The sequence below is a fragment of the Sphaerodactylus townsendi genome, linkage group LG14, assembly GCF_021028975.2.
Source record: "Sphaerodactylus townsendi isolate TG3544 linkage group LG14, MPM_Stown_v2.3, whole genome shotgun sequence".
Classification (NCBI taxonomy): domain Eukaryota; kingdom Metazoa; phylum Chordata; class Lepidosauria; order Squamata; family Sphaerodactylidae; genus Sphaerodactylus; species Sphaerodactylus townsendi.
Window position 1 is genome coordinate 38,184,549 of NC_059438.1, and position 27,960 is coordinate 38,212,508.

General features: G+C 46.4%; 1 protein-coding gene across 1 annotated transcript in view; it reads left to right on the forward strand.

Annotated features, from left to right (window-relative positions):
• NRG2 (neuregulin 2) overlaps nucleotides 1-27,960 on the forward strand; it is a 228,116-nt gene that overhangs the window by 109,280 nt on the left and 90,876 nt on the right. The window contains exon 2 of the mRNA XM_048515357.1: nucleotides 4,778-4,949. Within this exon, the coding sequence (XP_048371314.1) occupies nucleotides 4,778-4,949 (172 nt within the window). The remainder of the gene's footprint in view (nucleotides 1-4,777; nucleotides 4,950-27,960) is intronic.

Sequence of the window (27,960 nt, forward strand, 5' to 3'; positions counted from 1 at the left end):
TTTGGGAGCTCACAGGCAGGATGTGAAAGCAATGGCCTTCTGCTTCTGCTGCTGCTGCTCCTGAGCACCTGGTCTGCTAAGGCATCTGCAATCTGAGATCAAGGAGGATCAAGATTGGTAGCCATAGATTGACTTCTCCTCCATCAATCTGTCCAAGCCCTTTTTAAAGCTATCCAGGTTAGTGGCCATCTCCACCTCCTGTGGCAGCATATTCCAAACACCAATCCCATGTTGTATGAAGAAGTGTTTCCTTTTATTAGTCCTAATTCTTCCCCCCTGGTTCCAGAGACATAAGGTTCGCTACCACTGTTATAGAGGAACCTGTGTTTTTTTCCCCCACTTGCATGTGTGCCGTTCACCCGTTCAGGCAGTGATTGGAGCCCATGGAAACAAACTGGGTTGCGTTGACACCTTCACATGGAGACGCTTCTCTTAAAAAAAAAATTCCTACAACACATTCGTAGCTTCCCAGGCACACAGAAATGAACCCCCGCAGTCACGCGGAACCCCCACGGTCCAATTGGCTGCACCTACATGGTTGCGCATGTACAACACACACAAAAGAAAAAGAAAAGGGGACCTGCCTGCAATGGCTGCGCAATAATGAACACGTTGCTACAGATCTGTGCAGTTGTCATACTCACTGCCATGGGGAGAAAATACGATTGGAAGACTTTGTATACTGTCAGGTGCTTAGAGAATTTGCCCACAATGTGCTGGGGGACCTGCGCCCAATGGAGGGTGGGCGGAATCTCCCTGACGTAGTGGGTGGTGCGGAATCTAAAGTGAACAGATGGAAGGGAGGGAAATAAAGCAACTCCTGCCTGTTGTGTTTGTGCGGGAGCGCCTCCAACCTAGGACTGTGCAAAAGGATAGCTGGAGCAGCAGTGGCGTAGGAGGTTAAGAGCTCATGTATCTAATCTGGAGGAACTGGGTTTGATTCCCCTTTGGTTCCCCTGGGGAATTCAGATTAGCCTGTGCACTCTCACACACGCCAGCTGGGTGACCTTGGGCTAGTCACAGCTTTTCGGAGCTCTCTCAGCCCCACCCACCTCACAGGGTGTTTGTTGTGAGGGGGGAAGAGCAAGGAGATTGTAAACCCCTTTGAGTCTCCTGCAGGAGAGAAAGGGGGGATATAAATCCAACCTCCTCCTCCTCCTCCTCCTCCTCTTCTTCTTCTCCTCCTCCTCCTCCTCCTCCTCCTCCTCCTCCTCCTCCTCCTCCTCCTCCTCCTCCTCATGGGAGGTGGATCCTCTGTTGGGGGATGGCTCTTCGATGCTTTGATTTATTCCACTGTCTGCACGGGGAAAAGCCAATTCTGACTTTTTCAAGCTGTCCTCTCATTGAATAAACCTTTGATCTCTACAAGGTGTTGTTTCTATCCCGTATTCATTGAATGATAATACTGGTATGGTCCGAACAATAGTTCAATAGACTTTTTTGAGTTAGTGATTTGAGAAAGAAATTGTTCCAACTGTTTCATGTAAACATTGAACTTCCTGCTCAGAATCTACATAAGATTCCTTGATTGCACACACTGGTACCTAGACATCTTCTCTGGGCTATAGTTTTCTTTCATCTCAACAAGAGGTTTTATTGATTGACTACCTCCCAAATGCATTAACTTGGTTAACCATACCTTAGGCACGTGTTGAAGTTGGCTCTTTGCCTGGCCATTTTAAAATCAGGGTGATCAATAATTGATTCTCGTGGAACGTGAACGGCATAGTTTGTGGCCTGTTTTTCCCCCAAATTATTATCAGTTCAGCTGGTATCAGTCCAATAATAAATCCCTTTGTTTCCTTTTCCCCACCACGTCCAAGTAGATAGTATAAGATCAATGCCCATCTGTTTGATGTTCCAAACTGTGCCTGAACGAACTTCTCTTAGCCATAATAATAAGACCACCAAATGTCACTGCTGTGTTTCAGTTTTTAAAACTGCTGTTCCTCCTTCAAGATACGTTACTTATTTCATTTATGCTGCTCCTTTCTCCCCATTGGGGAACCAAAATTGCTTATAGTGTTCTCTTCTCCTTGTTTTATTCTCACAACAACCCTTCACGGTAGGTTAGGGTGAGAGGGTGTGTGACTGATCCAAGGCCACCCGGCAAGCTCCTGTGGCAGAGTGGGGATTTGAATCTGGCCATGCTGGCAGGGGCTGATGGGATTTGTAGTCCATGAACGTCTGTCATCTGCACCTCTATAACTGTGTGGTTTGGTTCTGCAACCCAACAAGATCGACACAGACTTCAGAGAATAATCAGAACTGCAGAAAAAACAATTGCTGCTAACCTGCCTTCCATTGAGGACCTGTATACTGCACGGGTCAAAAAAAGGGCTGTGAAAATATTTACTGACCCCCCTCGTGCATCCCTGGACATAAACTGGCTTCAACTCTTGCCCCTTACCCTCTAAGCGGCCGCTACAGAGCACTGCACACCAAGACAACTAGACATAAGAACAGTTTTTCCCGAATGCCATCACTCTGTTAAACAAATAATTCCCTCGATAATGTCAAACTATTTATTATATATTTATTATATAATTACTGCACTACTTTTTTCATCATTCCTATTACCCATCTCCTCCCAATTATGACTGTATGACTATAGCCTGTGCTGACATTTCATTTTATTTTATGATTTTACATTTTATGTTTTTATTACTATTGATTGTTTCCTGATTGCTTACTAGACCTATATGACAATCATTAAGTGCTGTACCTTATGATTCTTGACAAATGTATTTTCTTTTATGTACACTGAGAGCATATGCACCGGAGACAAATTCCTTGTGTGTCCAATCACACTTGGCCAATAAAGATTCTATTCTATTCTATCTGGAGAGCCGCAGGTTGCAGACCCCACTCTGACACTCTAAACCTGTGGTGGCGAACCTTTGGCACTCCAGATGTTATGGAGTACAATTCCCATCAGCCCCTGCCAGCATGGCCAATTGGCCATGCTGGCAGGGGCTGATGGGAATTGTACTCCATAACATCTGGAGTGCCAAAGGTTCGCAACCACTGCTCTAAACTGCTACACCACACTGTCCCCCAGTGTGATAACTGAAGTGCTCCTTTCCTATTCTCTGGCATTTATAATTCCAAATAAATTTATTTATTAATTGCTGGATTTTGTTGCTGGATTAATTGCTGGATTTTATTGCTGGATTTTATTGCCGGATTATTGCTGGATTTTATTAAGAAATTTAAGAGGGTATCCGTGAAGGACACGGAGAAATCCTAAGCAGTATTTTCCATCTTTACCGCAGCTACTTTCCCAAGTCACAAGATTCTGAACTTTGCCCATGTTGTTGATGTCAGATTCTACTTTCGGAAGTACACGTTACAAATTATCCATCAATATATTCACTACGTTTACGGAGATGTGGATCCCCAGATCTTTTCTCGCTGGCGGGCTAGAAAAGATGGTCGGAATATCTTTTAGGCATCATTAAACAAGTGGGAAGCCCATGCCAAAATAACTCAGATCAACGGTGTCAGGTTTATGTGAAATTTCAGATTCTATTTTGGATGTCTTCGAGACATTGAGAAAAATGAGGTTGTACCCTATTACGGGGTGGGGGGGGGGGGAGCCCAGCTGTCCTAATGAAGAGGAATCTCTCCAAGGCTGCCAAGCCTCATACTGTGTGTGACATATTGGCTTGGGAGCATTTGCTGAATGCTGCAATGTTGCACAATCTTTTTCTGATGCAAGGAGGTTATTTTCCCTTTGCTACTAAAGCACCCACTAAAGGTCACGGTTTACAGCAGCAGCAGATCCACGCTGTTCAGAGCCGTTTACCCGGCAGCGGTGGTACGGGGTCTTCTCATTATCTGCTTGCCGGGTTTTATTCCCCTCTCGCAGCCCGTATGCTTTTCTGTCCCTCCTCCCTATTTCTCACAGACCTTTCCTTTTAGGGACCTTGCAGCTACTGCTTGATGAGGGAAGACTGTCATTTTGAGAGGCAGAATGACCTTCTGTGTTGCCTGCTGTTTTCTGTTTGGGGAGGCATTTTAACGTTTTTTCTCCCCCCACTTGGCAGCGGAAGAGTGACCGTACAGTACATTCCCAGAACGAATAGGCAGGCACACGAGCATCAAGGGGAGAAATCTGCAGTGATTGTAGCTGAACTGTAAGGATGGGAATACTCCTCCCCTTCTTCCTTTCCTGTAGCCAAATGCTGCCAGTCAGATCAGCACAGACTGTGGAATCAACAGCATGTCTGCCAATACCAGCAGCAGCGGTAAGGGAGATGGCACACCCGGCCAGTGAGTTAGGGCGCGCGGCAGCTGCGGCATGAAGGCGCAGAGCATCCTTCCAGAATGGCCCGCGTTGAGATCGTGGCGTTGCCCCTCTTTGATCTGACTTTAGCTCTGGGCGCAGATGGGCATTTTGCATCTCTCTCCTGCCCGGCCCAGAGAGAGAAATGGTGCTGGCGTTCGTTTGTAAGGGGAAAGGGGGAGCCGTGCAGCAGGTGTATCGGGTGGGAAGAGTGTGTAAGTGTGCGAGTTAAGGGTCTCTTGGTGCTAGATTGTTTGTACAAAAAAGACCTGATTGCGGGGCAGTGGGGGAATGCACTTGTTTCTTCTCTGCTTTGACATTTCGGGGGGGGAAAAAGAGGCAACGGTGACTCAGTCGCTGGTTGGGGGTGGGGAGAGGCAGGCGAGGAGCCCTGAAACAGAAGGCTTTGTGTTGTTCTGGCTCCCTATTGCTGTAAAGGGCCGGCCTCTCCGCTTGATTCATCCTTTGCTTTTTCCTCCTCTTTTGCAGCCGTCCCTCCCAAACTAAAGAAACTGAAGAGTCTCAGCGTGGAAGTGGGGGCGAAGGTTTCTTTGAAATGCGAAGCCAGCGCTGGGAATCCCCAGCCGTCCTACAAATGGTTCAAAGATGGCAAAGAGCTGAAAAAGAGCAAAGACGTCAGGATCAAATACGGGAATGGAAAGTGAGTATCAGTGTTTGCTACCTAGAAATCGTTTTTTAAAAATTATATATTGCCTTTTATATTCTTTCTCTGAAGGAGAAACTGCAGAAATAGTTAATTTCTAAACAAAGTGGCATCAGCTGTCAGATGTACCTTCATATAACATTGGAGCTCTTTTCTGGCCCCTCTGCCCCATTCATGCTTTAAGGCAGCTCGCATTCTCTTTGGTACTCAGTTAATTACTTCCTGTTCCATCACAGCACTCAGACATATCTGAATATATTCCTAACTAATTCCTTTGGAGCAGGGGACATAGAGAATGAGACACTTGAATTGCTGCATTTCTCTTGGCTGCAAAGTGAGCTAGCTGTTTTATTTTAAATGTTTTATTTTTAAATGTTTATATTCCACATTACCACCACTACCCCTCCTAGGGCAGTGATGGCGAACCTTTTCAAGTCCGAGTGCCCAAACTGCAACCCAAAACCCACTTATTTATCGCAAAGTGCCAACACGGCAATTTAACCTGACTACTGAGGTTTCAGTTTAGAAAAAATGGTTGGCTCTGAGGTGTGTGTTACTCGGGAGTAAGCTTGGTGGTAGTTGTTGGCTTTGCTTTGAAGCAACCATGCAACTCTTCAAACAGGTGAATCATGACTCTAGGAGGGTTTACTCAGAAGCAAGCCCCATTGCCAGCAACCGAGCTTACTCCCAGGTAAAGGATCGCACTTTAGTTCTTCGCATGAAAATCAGTGGGGTTTAACAGCACTTAACAGGGTTACCTACACTGCTTCCCCAAAACTAGGTCTTAGGTTTAATGCTAATAATTGAGCCCAGCGGCCCAGGCCAACCTAGAGGGGTGGGTGAGTGGGGGCGATTCCCCCCCCACACAATGAACTCTGTTTGTGCGTGCCCACAGAGAGGGCTCTGAGTGCCATCTCTGGCACCCGTGCCATAGCTTCGCCATCACTGTCCTAGGACCTAAGGTAGGGCACCAAAGATGTTAATAGCCTTGAGCAATTTCAGAAGTTCAAACAATTAATTATTAGCTTGTGTAAAAGCCCTTAATCTCCGTTTAAAATCCCAGCTGGCACAGTGCATATCTAGAGCGAGGGTTCCATAGTTATGGGGGGCTCCAGTTTGGGAAGAGCGTTAAAGTTCAGCATCACTACCTTAAACTGAGCTCAGAAAATAAAGCGGGGACCAAGGAGGCTGTTTTAGCACATGTGTGATCTGTTCATATTGTCTCACCCCCATCAACAAATTTGCAGCTGCATTGTGCACTGATTGAAGTTTCAGAGTTGTCTTTATGGACTGTGGTTTCCAGTTTGAATTGAGCAGAAGATGGAAAAGCAGCCCAGGAAATGCTGGAGTTCAACAGGGTGGCTACAGTGTTGTCTAGATCTTCTGTAAAAGCCATGTGAATTGACTGTGCTGTCTCAACAGCTGATTCCGCACAGGCAACCCTAAAGGGTTAAATGGACCCATGTTGCCTGTGACACCATTTGCCCGGCAGGTGCAGGGGCCAGCCGGGATCTCTGGGATCCCGGCAGGAGAAGGTAGCACTGATCACACAGGAAATGCTATGTTTGCTGGTGAACCCCCACCCGAGAATCCCACCACCCGAGAATCCCCCACCAACCAGAGGTGGGATCCAGCAGGTTCTCTCAAGTTCCCGAGAGTAGGTTACTAATTATTTGGGTGTGCCGAGAGGGGGTTACTAATTGGTGATTTTGCCACGTGATTTTTGCCTTAGTTACGCCCCTCCTCCGCTCCTCAGCAGTAGCACGCAGAACTTGAAGCAGCCTAGCAGGAGGTGCACCGGCATGTGTGGCAGCCTGCTCCTGCGTGCATACGTTTCCCACCCAAGGACCAGCGCAGTGGCTGCATCCTCGCCACAGCCCCACCCAGGAATGCCCCACCCCCAGCCAGGCCCCCGTCGTGCCCCGCCCAGCCCCATTGGCACTACTCCACAGTTTGAATCCCACCACCATGGGAACCTGTTACTAAAATGTTTGGATCCCACCACTGCCACCAACCCACTTACCGGCACAACGCGGCAGCCGCCTAGAGAATCCACTCCAATGGCAGCCACCTGGGAAATTCACTATAATGGTATAGAGTACTTCCTGCTTGCCGTAGTTCACACAGGCAAGCAGGAAGCATCTCAAACCCAGGTTGAAGGAAAAAAATAGCTTGTTTCGCATCTTTCATTTAACCTGGCTTCAGGCAAATATAACGGGTTAGGAGCGGTTGGGGGGGGGGGGCGAGTTCTGTGGGAACTTCTGCCCCATAACACTTTTTGAAGGGGCCTGAACCTGTTATTTTTGGCCTGTGCAGAATCACCCCAAATGAAATGTCTCAGCAGTGGCGTAGGAGGTTAAGAGCTCGTGTATCTAATCTGGAGGAACCGGCTCTGCCGCCTGAGCTGTGGAGGCTTATCTGGGGAATTCAGATTAGCCTGTGCACTCCCACACACGCCAGCTGGGTGACCTTGGGCTAGTCACAGCTTCTGAAAGCTCTCTCAGCCCCACCCACCTCACAGGGTGTTTGTTGTGAGGGGGGAAGGGCAAGGAGATTGTCAGCCCCTTTGAGTCTCCTGCAGGAGAGAAAGGGGGGACATAAATCCAAACTCTTCGTCTACTCTTCTTCTTCTCATGGAACCAACCCGAAGGCTTTTCTGGATGGGTTTCTCCTGTTGGTTCTAACCCCATACAGCTTCAGTTTATCCTCCAACTTCCACATCTGTTTTGCGCCTTTAGTTTTCATTTCAGTTGCTTGGTTATGCCCTCGGTTTTTTTCTGGGTATTTGGAAACCACTTTTACCCAAATGTTTTTCAGAAGTCAATGTAGAGTCAGCTTTTTCTTGGTGCGTAAAGTTTCTAGAGGTTTTCTTTTCACTTCCAGCCTACTTTTTAATGATCGGACTGTCATTGTTGTTAAATCACACCCTCTTGTCCCCACCAGAGACGAATGGTTTCAGTTTTTTTTCAAGCCCTGAAATATTGATATATTGATATCGAGTTATATAATAGAAAAAGGCAGAGATGCGCCTTTTTACTCCAAAGGAACAGGCTAGAGACTTTCTAAAAAAACGAAAGCTGGGAGTTTAGGGGATCTGCTTAAACTATCATTACACAACTACACTGATTTTTTAAGAGACTTTTTTTTTAAAAAAAGGACAGTACCAATATTAAAATAAAGCATAATTAATTATTAACTATTGATACCAAAAAGTTGAAAAATGTAAATATACAGAGAAAATCTAGTGAATATTCAGCAATGAAACTTATAGAGGAAAACTTGGGAAGAAATTTTTTTCAATTCTATTGTCAACCTTGTCCATTTTTTGCTTTCAAAATGGGAAGGTGTTTTGAATCATATGAAAAAGTGAGTTCTTCTACCATTGAGCAATGAACTCATCATGCATTGCAGGGGTTTGAACGTGATGGCACTTGGGGTCTCTTCCAGCTCTATGATTCTATGATTTCATGGCATCATCATAATCTTGAGAAACCTACCGGTAATTATTTAAGCTAAGTGTGGAAGAAAATAGACTAACTCCACACCTATAAAAATGCAGAGGGAAGTCAAGTGTTCAGAAGAACCGTGCCCAAACTGGTTCCACCGTGTGGATTGACTTCCAAGAAAAGCAGGAGTTAATCGAGTATGCCTTGAGTCAAGGGAAATGTGGATGGCCAACGATTGAGGCCTGCACAACCCCCACAAGAATTGGCTGAAGAAGCAGCTTGGAAGAGAACATCTCCAAGCACGCAACAAAATTTTGTGCATCTGGTTCCTGTGTTTCATGTATCTGGTTCATGTGAACACACAATTCTAGAAGCAGGTCTTGGGGAACAAGACTCAAAAAGCATTTGTGTGTGTGTGTGTGTGTGGGGGGGGGGGTGCTGCTCCCAGCCCTGGGAGCTTCATTGTGGGGTTCCCCAGGGCTTGGTGCTATCACTTCTGCTTTCTAATATCTATTTGAAGCTGCTGGGGGAGGTCATCAGAGGGTTTGGAGTTGGGTTCCATCAGTATGCAGATACCCAGCTCTACCTCTCAATTCCAGCTGAGTCAGGTGCCTGGGAGTGGTGTTGAACTGGATCAGGACCAACAAATTGAGGCTGAATCCAGATAAGATGGAGGTGCTGTGCGTAGCGGGTTCCCAAGTCCAGGAGATCAGAGGGCACCCGGTTCTGGATGGAGCGGTGTTTCCCCTCAAGGACCAGGTGTGAGATCTGGGAGTGCTCTTGGATCCTGCCCGGACTCTGGAATTACAGGTGGCAGCGGTGGCCAGGAGTGCCTGTCAACAGCTCCAGCTGGCTTGCCAGGTTCACCCTTAAATGGACAGAAGAGACCTGGCCACAGTACTGGTAACCTCTCATCTTGACTACTGCAATGCGCTTTACATGGGGCTTCCCTTGAAAACGGTCCGAAAGCTGGAGCTGGTGCAAAATGCAGCAGCTAGGCTGCTGATCGGTCAACCTTGCCTGTTGCATACAACACCTGCCTTGAAATAACTGCACTGGCTCCCTATTTGCTATTGGGCCCAATTCAAGGTATTGACAATCATATTTAAAGCCCTAAATCACAGGAATAACTTGTGGGTTCTCCAGGGATTGAGCAGGTTCATCCCCCCTGCCAGCATCATGCTGGCAGTGGAGGATGGGAACTGTAGTCCATAACATCTGGAGGGCCACGGTTTGACACCTGTGATCTAAATGGCTTGGGTCCCACCTACCCAGAGGAGCGCCTAAACCATATGAGCTGACCCGTGCACTGAGGTCAAGTGGGGAGGCCCTCCTGGTGACCCTTCCTGCTGCTGAGGTGCGGTGGGAGGGGGCACGCGGGAGGGTTTTTTCTGTGGCAGGCCCCAAGCTGTGGAACAGTCTGCAGAAATTCGCCAGGCGCCGACACTTTATGGATTTCGGCGCCTGGTTAAAACCTTCCTCTTTACCCAGGCCTTCACTGTGTGACCCTCACGGTCTCCCATATCAATGCTAGCCGAAGGGTGGGAGAGTGTGGGTTTTAAATGGATGTTTTTATTGACTGTTTTAAAGGATGTTTTTATGGTGTTTTTTAATTTTATGTTTTAATGGGGCTTTTAACCCCATTATGTAAGCCACCCTGGGACTTCGGTGCAGGGTGGGGTATAAATGGAACAAACAAACAAACAAACTGAACCGTAGGACTATTATAACTAGTCAGTCAGAAGCTGGAAGGAGTACCTAATCATAGCCAAAAAGTAAGGAGAAAAGAGATGAAATAAGGCTGTTGGGGCACTATAGGAGAGAACTGAGGAGAAACCTTTGGTTGGCCCCTTCCGCACACGCAAAATAATGCGTTTTCAAACCACTTTCACAACTGTTTGCAAGTGGATTTTGCTATTCCGCACAGCTTCAAAGAGCACTGAAAGCAGTTTGAAAGTGCATTATTCTGCATGTGCGGAAGAATTTGGCTGCAGTAAGAAGGAGAATGATAGCCAGTGCGGTATAGTGACTAAGATCTGGAAAGCCCAGGTTTGACGCTCTACTCTGCCATGGAGTCTTGTTGGGCAACTTTGGGTCAGTCACATACTCTCAGCCTCGACCCTGGCAAATAATTTGGGTGGGAGGAATGCCAGGAGCGTGACACAGAGTCAAGCTCTGACAACCCTCTTCTGAATGTCCCTTGCCTTGAAAACCACATGAGGGGTCACCATAAAGTTGGTTATGACTTGGTGGCAAAATAAAAAAAGGAGAAGATGACCCAGGAAGGGAACCAGGCTGAGTGAAAATAAATACATTTGCTTTAGAATTGGTCAGGATACAGAATAGGCTTAGCTGGGAGAATTTGTGCTTGCTATTCTGTTATCCTAGATCCAGTGTTTTCAGATGCCCGGAATTATTCCCATCAGCCCCTACCAGCATGGCCAATTGGCCATGCTGACAGAGGCTGATGGGAATTGTAGTTCCTGAACATCTGGAGAGCCGCAGGTTCCCTACCCCTGTCCTAGAATGAACTTAAAAGAAATTTTGTGCATGGTGCTTAACAACTTTTTTAGTGTATTTTATTTTTCCCCCTTAAAAATTTCCCCCAAAAAATTGGTATTGAAAGCGTGGTTGCCACATCGTGGCTAAACTACCTTACTCTGTCTGCTAGCTGTGAGCTGAGTAGGCCCTCTGAGTCCTCTTCCGCACATGCAGAATAATGCATTTTCAATCCACTTTCAATGCACTTTGAAGCAGGATTTTACTGTGCCGAATAGCAAAATCCACTTGCAAACAGTTGTGAATGTGGATTGAAAGTGCATTATTCTGCATGTGCGGAAGGGGCCAGAGAAACCTGTCAGGTTATCAAGAACAGGTTGTCAGGAGGAGACAGTCAAGAAAGAAACATCTTTCCTGGTGCCAGCAGTAGAGGCTACAAGAGAAGAGCAGTCAACCTGGTGGCTACAGATACTGTTTCAGCTCACCTTACCTTCTTCTCACAATGTAGGCTACTGCCTCTCCCAATACACTCCCAGAGAACATTACATCTGGAAAATAACAGCTTGCTGGTGGTCCTTGGCCCAAAGACTGTCCAGCTGTCCTTGACCAGGGCCAGAGCCTTTTCAGTTCTGACCCCGTCTTGGTGGAATTCTCTGACCAATGAGACCAGATCTTCAGCATCCATCACAGTTATGCAGGGCCTGTCAGACAAAGTTGTTTTGCCAGGCCTAAGGTTGAGGACAGTGATGGTATTTATCCATATTAGCTGGCCACCCTTCTCCTTCCCTTTCCCCTTTCCCCCTCCCCCCCTTTCCCCCTTTCCCTCTTCCCCCTTCCCCCTTCCCCCTTCCCCCTTCCCCCTTTCCCCTTTCCCCTTTCCCCTTTCCCCTTCCCCCTTCCCCCTTCCCCCTTTTCTCTATTTTCTTTTTGTTTGATCTTTAGGTCAAATAAGTATTGACTTATTAAACTGGTTATCCCATTCAGTCAATGGGTTTATTTTAAGGCACCAAGATTGAGTATTACTGCATTTTATTGCTTGTATAGAGGATGAACGTTGTGTATCACTCTGGGCCTGCCATGGTGCGGGTGGGGGGGGGGGCAGTTTAAAAATTGAATCACCAAACAAACAAATGTAAACCGTTAAGCACACGCACGTACGCTCTAGGGCTGTAGCCAGGCTGAGATCAGTGGGTGTTGTGGGAACACTGGCTTCACCCACCTACGTGTTTTTGAGAACCAGACTTTCAAAATTCATGACAACAGTTTCCATTTAAAGGATTAGATCTCTTTCTTTTTTTTTTTACAAAATTGCAGCCAGTGACCCAGTGGTGGGATTCTATTAATTTATCTAATGGTTGCCCCCCCCAACCCTGCTGCATCACCCTGCCGCTCCCCCCCCCCCCGCCGCCCACTTACCTGGCTGCTGCAGAGAAACGTGGTTGGTCCAGCCATGGTCTTTTCTTCCACTTCCTCACATTTCAGAATGTTGGGCTGCTGGGGGGAGAGGAGGCGAAGCTGCCAGCTGCGACTTGGCCTCGCGGCTCCCTGGAAAGCCCCTTCACCTCTTCACGGGACTTTCGCAAACCCCCGGAGTGGCCTGGTGGCAAGGCGGCAGGCTGTTCCGGGGCTCAGAAAGCCCCCTTGCTCGCTCTCCCCTGGGGTGGTGGGATTCAGAGGTGGGATCCAGCAGGTTCTCACAGGTTCCCGAGAGTAGGTGACTAATTATTTGTGTGTGCCGAGAGAGGGGTTACTAATTGGTGATTTTGCCAGCCTGCACCTGCGTGCATTCGTTTCCCACCCAAGGACCGGCGCAATTCTGGGTTCAAAAATTCCTACAGATTCGGGAGTGCGGCACCCTAGGAAGATCCAGGTTTGAAAAGGGGAGGGGCCCTCCAAAGCAGCCATTTTTTTCAGAGGAACTGATCCCTGTGGTTCAAAAATCAGGTGTCGTTCTAGGAGATCTCCAGTCCCCAGCTGGAAGGAGTAACTCAAAACTATCTTCCTTAGCCCATAGATTGGAGCCTCTTCAGATTCTTGAGATTTGGGGGTGGCGGAGGTGGAGGTGGGGAATTGATTTCTGCTGTATCTCTTTCCTAGTTGATAAGGAAAGATCTGTTTGCTCTGTGTGCTGGGGAACTCTCATTTAGCACTGGAAACACATAAACAGACGAAACTGCCTTATGCTGGATCCGACCCTTCATCCAGCAAGGTCAGCATTGTCTACTCAGACTGGCAGCAGCTCTCCGGGATCTTTGACATCAAACCAGGGGGCATCCATTGAAAATGCTGGGGGGAAGAATTAGGACTAATAAAAGGAAACACTTCTTCATGCAACGTGTGATTGGTGTTTGGAATGTGCTGCCACAGGAGGTGGTGATGGCTACTAACCTGGATAGCTTTAAAAAGGGCTTGGCCAGATTTATGGAGGAGAAGTCGATTTATGGCTACCAATCTTGATCCTCAATCTCAGATTGCAAATGCTTTAGCAGACCAGGTGCTCAGGAGCAGCAGCAGAAGCAGAAGGCCATTGCTTTCACATCCTGCCTGTGAGCTCCCAAAGGTACCTGGTGGGCCACTGCGAGTAGCAGAGGGCTGGACTAGATGGACTCTGGTCTGATCCAGCAGGCTAGTTCTTATGTTCTTATGTTCTAACAGGCTTGCTTTGCCTGGCAGGCCCTATTATGCTCCCAAGCCCCTCCCATGGGTTGCCAACTTGTTCTCTTATGTTCTTATGTTCTTAAATCATTATCTGACCCTTTTAATTGGACAGGTGGGGGATTGAACCTGAGACCTTCTGCCAGCCAAACAGATCCTCCGCCTCTGAAACACAACCCCTCCCAGGGAAGAATGCTTCCTGACTGGAAGGAATAAGAGACACACTGCCTGTTGCCTGGGCCCTTTCCGCACAGCTTGCGGGGGTGCAACGACATAGTTTTTGCCCCTGTGGGACCATTCGCACGGACGGTCCCGCTGGATGCGCCTCCTGCGGCGCAGCCTTCACACAGGCTGCGCCGCTCCCAAACACTGCTTACCTCCAGTCTCCTTCCATCACGTCCCTGGCCTCCACAACGTGTCAGAAGGAGACCGGAGGTAAGCAGGGTTTGGGAGGGCTGGGGAGAAACTCTGGCTTCCACCCAGTGCCGCTCAGATGGCAATCAATGGAAGCTGCTTGTAAAACCTCGGCCCCAGCGGTTTAAAACACTGTTTAAGCGGGAACTGAGCCGTCATGCAGCGATTTACAGCCGGGCGCGAAGGGTCCCCACCAAAAGTGACCGTCTCGACGTAGGTCGCTTTTGGCCCATGACAGGGTCTCAGTCCTCCCATTCTCAGGCTGCACTCTTGGCCCCCCCTCTTCTAGTGCTACTGTCTCTGCTTCTTCCCTGCTAATGACTTCCTGCCATGCTGCAGGTCACTGGTTGGGTGGGAATCAAAGGCATCCCTTACTCTTTCTTTCTTTCTTTCTTTCTTTCTTTCTTTCTTTCTTTCTTTCTTTCTTTCTTTCTTTCTTTCTTTCTTTCTTTCTTTCTTTTCTTTCTTTTCTTTCTTTCTTTCTTTCTTTTCTTTTCTTTTCTTTTCTTTTCTTTTCTTTTCCTTCCTCCCTCCCTCCCTCCCTCCCTCCCTCCCTTCTTTCCTTCTTTCCTTCTTTCCTTCTTTCCTTCTTTCTTTCTTTCCTTCCTTCCTTCCTTCCTTCCTTCCTTCCTTCCTTCTTCCCTCTTCCTTCTTTCTTCCCTTCCTTCCCTTCCTTCCTCCCTCCCTCCTCCCTCCCTCCCTCCCTCCCTCCCCCCCTCCCTCCCTCCTCCCTCCCCCCCTCTCTCTCTCTTCTCTCTTTCTTTTCTTCTTTCTTTTTCTCCTCCTTCTCTTTTTTTTTCTTTTTCTTCTTTTCTTTCTTTTTTTTTTCTTTTTTTTTCTTTTTTTTTTCTTTCTTTCTCCTCCCTCCTCCCTCCCTCCCTCCTCCTCTCCCTCCTTTCCTTCTTTTTTCTCTTCTTTTCCTTCTTTCTCTTCCTTCCTTCCTTCCTTCCTTCTCTTCCCCTTCTTTCCTCCTCCCTCCCTCCTCCCCTCCCTCCCTCCCTCCCTCCCTCCCTCCCCTCCTTCCCTTCCTTCCTTCCTTCCTTCCTTCCTTCCTTCCTTCCTTCCTTCCTTCCTTCCTTCCTTCCTTCCTTCCTTCCTTCCTTCCTTCCCTCCTTCCTTCCTTCCTTCCCTCCCTCCCTCCCCTCCCTCCCTCCCTCCCTCCCTCCCTCCCTCCCTCCCTCCCTCCCTCCCTCCCTCCCCTCCCTCCTCCTCCTCTTCTTCTTCTTCTTTCTTTCTTTCTTTCTTTCTTTCTTTCTTTCTTTCTTTCTTTCTTTCTTTCTTTCTTTCTTTCTTTCTTTCTTTCTTTCTTTCTTTCTTATTTAGATGTTTATACCGCCCCATCCCCAAGGGGCTCCTTAGATCCAAGAAAGGAGGGAAGCCATCCTATAATGCTTCCTTACGGCCTAAAAAAAAAAAAATGAAACTTACTCTATTTGAAATTTAGGAGGGAAAATCTTGTGAGTGAAGGGGAAACCCCAAGATGCTCATCCCCTTGGGGATTTATACCCAAAACTGTGTTTCACTACAGAAGAGGCTACTGGTTTGATCTCGCACTGTGCCTTTAATTCTGATGTTAAAGAAACTGGCTCAAGTTTTTAAAGTAAGAATTAACGTGTGATTGGATGGTTTCCCTCATTATTTTTTTAAAACGGCTGCATTACAAAGAATAAACAGGATCAGGACATGTTTTATTGAAGGACAGGTTGCAACTAAGGACGAAGGGTAGCAGGAGTCTGTACATGGGTTTGTTTGTTTTTCAAGTGCAGAAAAATTCATTATTTTGGGTCCTGTTAGCGCTTGACAGTGAAACAGCGCTCCTGACAGATCATTTTTTAAAAAACAAATCAAGAACAAATGGTAAGATTGGGAAGAGGAAATGAGTCCAGGAAATTATTAATTAAATGGACTGTTACGCTGGCAACGGTTTGTATTTTGGTGGTAGGGAAATGTCAGCTTTTAATCTGAAGATAAGTGCTTTGTTCTGATGGGCACAGGAATGGGCTGGGAATTGAATAGGCTAAGCTGAGTGGCCCATGTGGCATGACCACTGACTGTGAAAGGTGTGAGCCAAAAGGCCCCTGGGGCATTGGCAGAGTTGATAGGGCTTGGCTCAACTTGTTTCAAAACAAGGCTGAGCACTAGGCAAATGGCATCCTGGGAAATTTCCCTGAAAGTTAAATGGTCAGTCCACCCCTGATTGGGAAGCAAAGGTGAAATCTCATCGATAATAAAACTGCAAAGATTGTCATGCCCTTATATAAAGCAGTGGTGCGACCGCACTTGGAGTACTGTGCTCAGTTCTGGTCGCCACATCTCAAAGAGGATATCGAAGAGATAGAAGAAGTGCAGAGAAGGGCAACGAGGATGATTGAGGGACTGGAGCACCTTCCCTATGAGGAGAGGCTGCAGCGTTTGGGACTCTTTAGTTTGGAGAGGAGACGGCTGAGGGGGAATATGATTGAAGTCTATAAAATTATGCATGGGGTAGAAAATGTTGACGGAGAGAAATTTTTCTCTCTTTCTCACAATACTAGAACCAGGGGGCATTCATTGAAAATGCTGGGGGGAAGAATTAGGACTAATAAAAGGAAACACTTCTTCACGCAACGTGTGATTGGTGTTTGGAATATGCTGCCACAGGAGGTGGTGATGGCCACTAACCTGAATAGCTTTAAAAGGGGCTTGGACAGATTTATGGAGGAGAAGTCGATCTATGGCTACCAATCTTGATCCTCTTTGATCTCAGATTGCAATGCCTTAGCAGACCAGGTGCTCAGGAGCAATAGCCGCAGAAGGCCATTGCTTTCCCATCCTGCAGGTGAGCTCCTAATGGTACCTGGTGGGCCACTGCGAGTAGCAGAGAGCTGGACTAGATGGACTCTGGTCTGATCCAGCTGGCTTGTTCTTATGTTCTTATGTTCTCATATATATCACTTTGAATGAATGAATGAATGAATGAATGTATTGCAGTTTACTGACCCAACTACACATAAAACAAACCTTAAACAAGCAATAATGATAAGATAAAAACATACAGAGAATGTTGAAATTTAAACTTTGTCATCAGCATCATTTACGAAAGCTAAACATAAATTGTCTGATCCTTACTGCCTCTGAAAGGAACTTAGCTTTGCTCTTATCCTGTAGGACAGTTGTTCATAACCTTTTTTGACTTATGTATCCCTTGGCAACTCATTTCCTTAAAATTGTACCCCCATATTAGCAAACTCATTACGTAACTTTTTTCACATACCCCCAAGCACTCTGGCACATACCCCTGGGGTACATATACCCCAGGTTGGGAACCACTGCTCTAGGAGGATCTTAGTATGTATTGAGTGTGGTTGGCCCTCCCACCTAACCAGCAATGATGTTATCCTCAACTGACGTAGACTAAGGTAGAATGTACAAAATAGCAAAATGTGTGTCAGTGGTTCCACCTCCATGCCATTACATCAGGGGTAGGGAACCTGCGGCTCTCCAGATGTTCAGGAACTACAATTCCCATCAGCCCCTACCAGCATGGCCAATTGGCCATGCTGACAGAGGCTGATGGGAATTGTAGTTCCTGAACATCTGGAGAGCCGCAGGTTCCCTACCCCTGCATTACATGAACAGACTCTTGAAGAATAGGAGACACCGGAAATCTCTCATGGAACACCTCTGAGGGAAACATACTGGCCCGATTATACACAATGTGTCTGCTGTGTGGCGAGGGTGAATTTCCGTTGCAGCAAGATTTCTTGTACGGACGTATTTCGTCAAGTCTCACCATCACTTTCCATTCTCTCCAAGGCAAGCGAGAGCACTCCTTGCATGATTTTAATTTGCTTCACTGCTAGAATGGGGCAGATTTACTTGTGAGCACAGCTTTGCCGCAGACATTTTTCCTCTGCCCACAGCCAGCCTTCCCCATTTCCTTGCACGGCCATCCAAGCTTTCCCCCTCAACCCCAGTTCCATGCTGCCACTTCCTTCAGGTCGCAGAAAAGAAGCTCCCTCACACAAAACACACTGAACTCTACATTCTCATATTGATATATCAAGATAAAAATACAGAGTGCTTGAAAATAACAAGCCTCTTCCATGGGAGCAGCAGCGGGAGGAAGTGGGGGGGGGGGAGGTGAGGGGGGAAAGAAAATACCAGCTCTAAGACATGGGGGATCAAGCCAGAGGAAAAGCAGGATAATATTTATAAATGAATAACAAGCAGATAGAGGCTCTGTAATTTTTCTGAACTATACACAGGCTGTTCATCTGCACAAAGAGCATACTTGAGAACCATATTCCCTCTCATTCATGTCAGAAATACTAAGGATCATCAGTCACTTAACAAAGAAAGAGATGTGTGTTTTTCTCCCCAGCATTTTCCCTCTTCTTACTGGCCCCACTTGCCAGCTGGTTTGATGGCCCCTTTCCTAGTGCCTACTGAGCATTTTTAGAAAAGTGGGTGGGGCCAAGTGGGGCTCTTGTCTGTCAGGGTTTCTGATTGGCCGCCGGAGATCGCATTCAGCTGTGAAGATTTAAACAACAGTTTTGGTTTTATTCTCTCATACTTCTCATTCCCAGCGTTATTTATTTTTTAAAAAAAGTTATTGCTCTTATCCTTTGCACTTGTGCTTCCTCTCTGTGTGGCTCCACCTCCTACAGTAGCTATCTTGTTGTGGTGCTGCCTCCCATATAGTTGCGGCTGCACCCATTTGTGTTTTAATTCCAAAAGTGCCCCTAGGTTCAAAAAGAGTGGGTAGTCCAGGAAATTAGAGTGGGTAGTCCAGGAAATTGATTTGCCTCTTTCATTGGTGGAAGGGATTGTTTTTGGAAAGGGCTAGAATATTAACATAAAAATATGGATATAAGTGTAATTTAAAGGGTTAATCCAGCTATCTTGACTACTGGGTGTAATGAGATTTGTGCCTTTAAGAATTAGTTGATGGACAGAGTTAAGGGAACCAGGCCAGGCAGAGTTCTCTGCAGAAAAGCTGCATGACTAAGAGTGAATGCCTCCTCACTTAAACAGAAATGTGAGGAGAGCCTACTGAAAGCCCACTGCACAGTGAAGAGACCCACGGTAAGTGTTCCGTGCATAATGGACAACTGAAAATGGCCTTACTGAAAAGCTTTCGATAATGGGGAATGGTCAAATTCTTAAGATAATTGGCTGGACAAAGAGAATTACTGTAACTTAAGCCAGGGGAATTTGGAGAGCAGGAAAAGATAGAACGAGCCTTTAACTCTGCCATAGGCTGTTTCCGCATGGCCATGCTAGGGGGTTCCTTCGGCGTATACGACACTGACGCAACCCCCCCAGGACCGTTCGCATGAACGGTCCCGGTAGGGGCGGGGAAGACGGCGCAGCACTGCGCCGTCGCCCGAACGCCTTACCGTGCCTCTGACCTTTCAGTGTGTCACCCAGGCCAGGGGACATGCCCCCCTGCCCTGCGCGACAGCTCTGGAGTCGCGGGGCAGGGGGTCGTGTCCCCTGGCCTGGGCAATGCGCCGGAAGGTCGGAGGCATGGTAAGGCATTCGGGAAAGTGGGGGATAGCATCTTCCAGCCGCTGCCGTTCACACGACAGGGAGCAAAGTTCGGAAACAGCGGCTTCACGCCACTTGGGGGTTGCCGTGCGAACCCCTCCCCAGGGACGCTGTTTTTATCGTCCCTGGGTCGCTGTATTCCGCCCGTGAGGAAACAGCCATAGTGACACCCTTAAATCTTTGAGTCACTGATTGGAGAGCCAAAGCTAGACCCAAAAGAACTTATCCAGCCCCAAAACAGCAAGAACAGAAGGGGAGACATGTATGTCACTTACAAGAGAGGACGGAGTTCCCTGTAGGCAATCCCTGAGGCAAGCTGTATTGTGTTCACTTGCCTGAAATTGACTAGAATAATGCCCTGTTCACATTTGAAGAAGGCAGAACAAAACAAATATTTTGTCAACTTTCCTCAAAACTTTAGATATTTACAAAGACTGAAACCCTTTTTTTAAAAAATAATAATAATAATTTGCCACTGAGTTGTGAGCACAATAGGTTGCCACCACACGTTTCTGTGTCCAGTGTGATGGTATGAATCATTTGAATGGTTAAGTACGGGTATTAAAATTTCGAGAACAATTTTATAGAGGGATTTTATGTGTTTGTTTTCATGCATGTTTTTATACATAAGCCGCTGGGAGATCTAGCCAGAGGAAAAGCAGGATAATATTTATAAATGAATAACAAGCAGTAGAGGCTCTGTAATTTTTCTGAACTATACACAGGCTGTTCATCTGCACAAAGAGCATACTTGAGAACTATATTCCCTCTCGTTCATGTCAGAAATACTAAGGATCATCAGTCACTTAACAAAGAAAGAGATACAGTGTTTTTCTCCCCAGCATTTTCCTTCTCCTTTCTGGCCCCACTTGCCAGCTGGTTTGATTGCCCCCTTCCTAGTGCCCACTGAGCATTTTTAGAAAAGTGGGTGGGGCCAAGTGGGGCTCTTGTCCGATAGGGTTTCTGATTGGCCGCCAGAGATTGAATTCAGCTGTGAAGATTTAAACAACAGTGTTGGTTTTATTCTCTGAGGCTCATTCCGCACATGCAGAATCAATCAATCAATCAATCAATCAATCAATCAATCAATCAATCAATCAATCAATCAATCAATCAATCAATCAATCAATCAATCAATCAATCAATCAATCAATATTTTATTTCTGTCAAAGACCAGAAAATATCAGATATAAAACATAAAATCCAGATAATACATTTCCAGACCAGATACAAAATAAAATTGAGGTAACCAGTTTCCAAAGACTGTTTGTCCAAACCTTAATGTAAGTTCAAGTTAAAAAACTGGAATAAAATTTGAATAAAAGATAAAATGCAGAATAATGCACTTTCAAACTGCTTTCAGTGCTCTTTGAAGCTGTGCGGAATAGCAAAATCCACTTGCAAACAGTTGTGAAAGTGGTTTGAAAACACATTATTTTGCATGTGCGGAAGGGGCCTCATACTGCTCATTCCCAGTGTTATTTATTTTTTAAAAAAGTTATTGCTCTTATCCTTTGCACTTGTGCTTCCTCTCTGTGTGGCTCCACCTCCTACAGTAGCTATCTTGTTGTGGTGCTGCCTCCCTTATAGTTGTGGCTGCACCCATTTGTGTTTTAATTCCAAAAGTGCCCCTAGGTTCAAAAAATTTCCTTACAAGGGGATATAAATCCAAACTCTTCTTTGGGCGATTCCGCACACGAGTAAAATAGGTTCGACCCAGTTCCCTGAGAAGGGTACTAACCTAGGTCGAAGCCACTGTAGTTCCCCACTGCAACCAGCTTGATCCCAGCTCGGAGGGCAGGATCATCCTGTGCCTCTTCGCCGCTCCATTCCGATTGGCTACTGTTTTACGGCCATGTTCCGTCTACCCCCACACACGTTATAAAAAAAACTGCCACAGGAATGGAGGGACAAAGGTGGCGTTTGTTGATTGGGCGCTTACATTGGTATGCGGAAATTGTGCGCTGTTTGTGCGACCAGCCATCGCTTCGAATGCAAGAAAGAAGAGGGGGAAAAAATTAGGCGCAATTTTCGCCGCGGCAGTTCTTCAGCTGTACGCATGCCTGAAACACTCAGCTGTGATTGGCTGAATGGGGGACTCCTGGCACCAGAGATTCCGCACTTTACTGGAATCGAGCTAAGTTGGTGCTTGGAAGGGAGACCACCAAGAAAGACTCTGCAGAGGAAGGCAATGGCAAAGCGCCTCTGCTTCTGACTTGCCTTGAAAGCCTCAACTGGAGTCGCCATAAGTCAGCTGCGACTCTAGAGCACTTTACACGTACACACATTTGTGTAAGTAATCCCAAGTGACGCTAATGGCTACCTGTTGGCTTGAATCTGTGGTGTCTTTGCAGATGTGAACAGTTTTGCGCAGACCTGATGCAGGCCTGTTTGTCAGTCATTTGCAGCTATTCAACAAGAACTGAACAGACCCGGTGATGTGCTCGTGTCTGATTGTCACCTTCCGCACATTCATCAGATGTGTTTTGTGGTGAGATTCACAGCATCCCTAGCAAAAAAATACATGCCGACATCAACGTCTGTTGTTCAGGCTTTTTGAAATAAAACCCTTTCTTTGTTTTTTTGGCTGCAGTTCTTTGTTATGCTGATGGCTCAGAATGTCAGCCTAATTTCAGTGATGGTGGTAAATTGGTAGGAGGTAATTCCCTTGTAACGAACCCTCCCTTCTAAAACCAGAGGGAGCTGGTGCACTTTATCCATCAGGAAACATTACGATCGGTTGAAAAAGCGCCACGCGCTGAAATGGAAGATATAAAACAGTCCATCAAAATTCAGCAGAATAGCCTTGAAAGCAGCCAAGAAACTGCAGCTGGTCCAGAATGGGGCAGCCCAATTGTCAGGCAAAAGCAACATATATTCTCCATTTTGAAATGGATAAATTGACTGCTGGCTTGTTTTGGAGTTCAGGTTGAAGTGCTGGTTGTGATCTTTAAAGCCGTTCATGGCCCCGGAGAACCTTCCCCCCCCCAGTGGTGGGATCCAAAAATTTTAGTAACAGGTTCCCATGGGGGTGGGATTCAAACTGTGGCGTAGCACCAATGGGGCTGGGCGGGGCACGGTGGGGACGTGGCCGGGCGTGGTGGGGGTGGGGCATTCCTGGCCGGGGCTGTGGCAAGGATGCAGCCGCTGCGCCGGTCCTTGGGCGGGAAACGAATGCACGCAGGAACAGGCTGCCACGCACGCCGGTGCACCTCCTGCTAGACTGGTTCAAGTTCTGCACGCTACTGCTGAGAGGAGGGGCGTCACTAAGGCCAAAATCACGTGGCAAAGTCACCAATTAGTAACCCCCTCTTGGCACACACAAATAGTAACCTACTCTCGGGAACCTGTGAGAACCTGCTGGATCCCACCTCTGTTCCCCCCCACCCCCATCAAGATGCAGCTGAGTTGTGGTAACCCCATAGGGCAGGGGTGTCCAATTCTGATGTCCCAGATGTTTATTTATTTATTTATTTTATTCTTTCAACTTTTATACCGCCCCATCCCCGAAGGGCTCTGTTCATGGACTACGAGTCCCTTCAGTCCCTGCCAGCATGGCCGATTGGCCATTCCAGCAGGGGATGATGGGAATTGTAGTTTATGAACATCTGGGGTGCCAGAGTTGGACACCCCTGCCGGAGGGCTTTCAAGGCAAGAGACAATCAGGGGGTGTTGGCCATTGCCTGACTGTGTCTGGCCCTTGTATTCCTTGGAGGTCTCCCACATAAATACTCGCCAGCGTTGAGGTTAAGAATATGTGACTGGCCCCAGGTCAACCAGCAAGTCTCCATGGCAGAGTGGGGATTCGAACCTGGATTCCCCAGATCCTAGTCTGATATCGTAACCATGACACCATGCTGGCTCTCCCAAAGAACAGTCTCCTCCCATATATTCCTGTGTGCCAGTTAGGGGCTACTGGCTTTCGCTCATTGGCTGGAACCCCCTGTGGACCACCTTCCATTGACCAGAGTCTGGGCCTTTTCCATGACATCTCCCACTCCAAATCCAAATCCAAAACCTTTATCAGGCATAAAACCGGAGTGTGTCATGAGTTCCAAATACAATAAAAAGATCATTATTGCACAACTTGCAGTACACAGAGTAAAAATGTAGCAACAGCTTCAGAGATTTCAGCATTAGAGTTATTTAGACGCTTAGCCATTTTTATCTTATCAGAAAGGAGCATAAATCCTGTTGGCAATACAGTTCTCAAATCAGTTCTGATGTTGTTGTATTTTCTCCCATCTCCCACTCTGTGGATTGAGTTCCCTGAAGAACCATCACTTTGGAGATCTTCAGGAGGCACTGCAAGGAAGGTTTGCGTACCACGGTTTTTGATGGGCTATAAACAGTAGGCATGTTTGGGGACAGGGGACTTGATGATTTTTTTCTGGTTTTCATTCTAAATCAGGGGTCTTCAAACTATGGCCCTCCAGATGTTAATGGACTACAATTCCCATCGTGGCAGGGCTGATGGGATTTGTAGTTCATGAACATCTGGGGGGCCATAGTTTGAAGACCCCTGATCTAAATATTTGAATTATTACTTGTAAGCTGCCTGTAGCCAAGAGGAGAGGCAAGGTGTAAATATTTTAATAAGTCAATTACATACATTTTTAAAAAGAGAATTCTGGCAGAAAGAATGTGGACTTCTTGCTCATCGGTGAATCCTCAAATAACCCTAGATGTACATGTTTGTGCATTTTCACTGGGTATCTTAATTAGTATCCTATCCCTGTGGAAGTTAAGAGCAACCAGAAACGTTCATCCGGTCCTCAGGAACAGATTCATCAAACTCACACAAATTTATTGTCGAAGGCTTTCACGGCTGGATTCAACTGGTTGTTGTGGGTTTTCCGGGCTGTGTGGCCGTGGTCTGGTAGACCTTGTTCCTAACGTTTCGCCTGCATCTGTGGCTGGCATCTTCAGAGGTGTATCACAGAGGGAAGTCTGTTACTTTTTATTCACTGGACAGGGTGTTCAACAGACTTCCCTCTGTGATACGCCTCTGAACAAGATCTACCAGACCACGGCCACACAACGTGGAAAACCCACAACAATCACACAAATTTGCTTGTTTGTTTGCATAGGTAAGGATAAAACCATCAGGTCAATTTCAACAGTGATAGCACTGTTTACCATACAGGCACATTCCATTCCACATATGAAAAACTAGTAAAAGAGGAATTTTAGAGTTTAGTCTTTAGAAAGATTCAGTATCGTTGAGAAAATTCAAGGGCCTACTCCATGGATATCTCCATTTGTGACTGGTCCCAAACTCAAACCGCCAGGAAAGATCATGTTTTTTTTTTTTACTACTCTATTGAGATGGTAAATTTTGAGCCCACCCTTTTTTCTGTTTTTTTAAAGATTTTTTTTTAAAACCCCTCTGTGGCAATGTGTCTGCCAAATCAAGCTGTAAAGCCCATAATGTCTAATATCCTCTCAGACTTGAATGGAGCAGAAATATTCCCCAACCTGTTTTTATGCTGGTGATTAACCACCTAGAACTTCACCCACACACATCATCGCATTTACTGAGTTTTGGCGTCTCTTCTGCTGCAGACATTTTTCAAAACGCAACCTGGGAGTCCTTGGCTAAGCTCGTTGTGGGGCAGTCTCAGCAACGATATTCTTGCGTTTGGGACAGCTCAAAAAGAACATGACACTCGTGAGGTTGTCCTGAACTGGCTGTAACAATGCAACCTCACATTAAATTCTGAGAAGTGTGACTACAACAAGAACAAACTAGATTTTTTAAAGGATTTGTTTCTCTGTTGAGGGATTGCCTGATGCAAAGAAAGTGGCAGCCATATGGATAACTGCAGTCCCCAATATTTCATCTGAACACAGATGTTTACTTGGCCATGCTATATACTGTGGATTATTAATCTTCCGCCATATTCTGCATGGTGTAGTGGCTAAGAGCATGTGAATTCTAATCTGGAGAACCGGGTTCAGTGGTGGGATCCAAAAATTTTAGTAACAGGTTCCCATGGTGGTGGGATTCAAACTGTGGCGTAGCGCCAGTGGGGCTGGGCGGGGCACAACAGGAGCGTGGCTGGGCATTCTGGGGGCGGGGCATTCCTGGGCGGGGCTGTGGCAAGGACGCAGCCGCTGCGCCGGTCCTTGGGCGGGAAACGAATGCACGCAGGCACAGGCTGCCACTCACGCCGGTGCACCTCCTGCTAGACTGCTTCAAGTTATGCGCGCTACTGCTGAGAGGAGCGGTGTAACTAAGGCAAAAATCACGTGGCAAAATCACCCATTAGTAACCCCCTCTCGGCACACACTAATAATTAGTAACCTACTCTCGGGAACCTGTGGGAACCTGCTGGATCCCACCTCTGACCAGGTTTGATTCCCCACTTGTACATTCCTGCTGGGTAACCTTGGACCAGTCACCGTTCTCTCAGAACTCTCTCATTTCCACCTACCTCCCAAGGTGTCTGTTGTAGGGAGAGGAAGGGACAGGAGTTTGTAAGCCCTTTTGAGCCTTCTTGCAGGAGAGAAAAGGGGAAGGGGGTATAAATCCAAGCTCCTCTTCTTAAACTCACCAGGAACAGTAAAACAGGGGCATGGACTGTGGTGGGGTTCAAATAATTTAACAACTGGTTCCGCTGGTGGGATTCAAGTAATTTAACACCATTTTAACAACCAGTTCTGCTGAAGTGTTGCGAACCTGCTGAATCCCACCACTGGGAATTTTATAGCATCATAGCAGCGTTGAAAAATTATTTCAAAGCAATTTTATACAACACAGGTACATGGGAACCCAGTAAATATTTTTTCTTTTTTAACACAATAACAGCAACAGCTGTGTTCAACACTGCTATGATGCTATAAAATTCCTTGTGATTTTTTAGTCTCCAGCCTGGTGGGTACACATTTTCTCTTATCATTATTGTGGGTGTACCTTCCCCTTAATCTTGAGTATGGAGGAATCCCACCACTGGGCATGGATGACTGAACATCAAGCGTCCCTTAAGACATCCTTCTCCACTGATGTAATAAGAGCATATTTTGGCCCCATCTTCACCTTCAATGTGAGATGCAAGCAGTCAGGAATATGCTCAGGGCCTTCTAAAGTAGACAGAGTACAGCTGTGTTCAGAATCTTTCACATCAGCTTGCCTTGCACTACTCTATAGCATGGGTGGCCAACCTATGGCACCCCAGATGTTCACGGGTGGCCAACCTGTGGCACCCCAGATGTTCACGGGTGGTCAACCTATGGTGCCCCAGATGTTCACGGGTGGCCAACCTATGGCGCCCCAGATGTTCATCCTGCCTGTGAGCTCCCAAAGGCACCTTGTGGGCCACTGCGAATAGCAGAGTGCTGGACTAGATGGACTCTGGTCTGATCCAGCAGGCTAGTTCTTATGTTCTTATGACTACAATTCCCATCAGCCCCTTGGCCATGCTGGTAGGGGCTGATGGGAATTGTAGTCCATGATCATCTGGAGAGCCACAGGTTGCAGACCCCTGCTCTAGTCCATCTCAGTTATCTGATGCTCAATCTGAATGCAACGGATTTGGGTGTACCTCTATTTCTCAATACATTTACTTTAATCTCTGACAAGATGTTGAGTTAATGGCAAAGGCTGATCAGTAATTTTCTGAAGGTGGGTAGAAAAACTAGAGTTAAGTTGGAACCTATCCAAGGCAGATGGAGGCTATCATATTCCAAGTGTAAGTTATACTGTACTGTTCTATAGTATAACCTTACATGAGTGTGCAGCAAAATTGCATGAGCGAACAGAGGGATTAGAGTACCTCGCTGGATCTACTTTGATGCTCACAGAACATGCCCCAGTTAAAATAGTAAATATTGAGATTTCTAAAAAGACAAAGAGACTTGAAGGTACTTTGTTTTTAATAGCTCTGTCTACTAAATTAGTTCGAATGTCAGAGACATTTGTGTTTCAATGGCTGATCGTTGTCATTTAACTCTGTGGAAATTCACAAAAGATTTCTAAAACAGAATCAGGCAAATTCTAGCACTGCCATGGCAACAAACTGATTTTTAAAAACATTTGTGGTCACCTTTGGGTAAGGCTGAATTGTTTCAATAATGAGCCAGAAAATATTTCTTTTGATATCTTAAAAGATATTGTAAAAGAAAAGGGAAACCAGATTTTAATATTTGGTTTTGATCTCTTGACTGGTACAGATTTGACTCTGGCTTAACGTCTTTCCAGTGCCCGAATTCGTCAATAATATCTGTGATATTTATTATAACCCCTTCTTTCTGATAAATTATGCACGCAGGCACAGGTTTCTTTTCACAATCATGTGTAGTGTGCTATTTTAAAGGTCTGTAAACTTGAACATATGTTTGTACAGTGCTTTTGCCTCATTGTGAGAAAAAAGAGTCACTAAAGAAGACAGTAATGCTAGGAAAAGTTGCAGGCATCAAGAAAAGAGGAAGATCCAACATGAGACAGGCCCTTTCAGCACAGG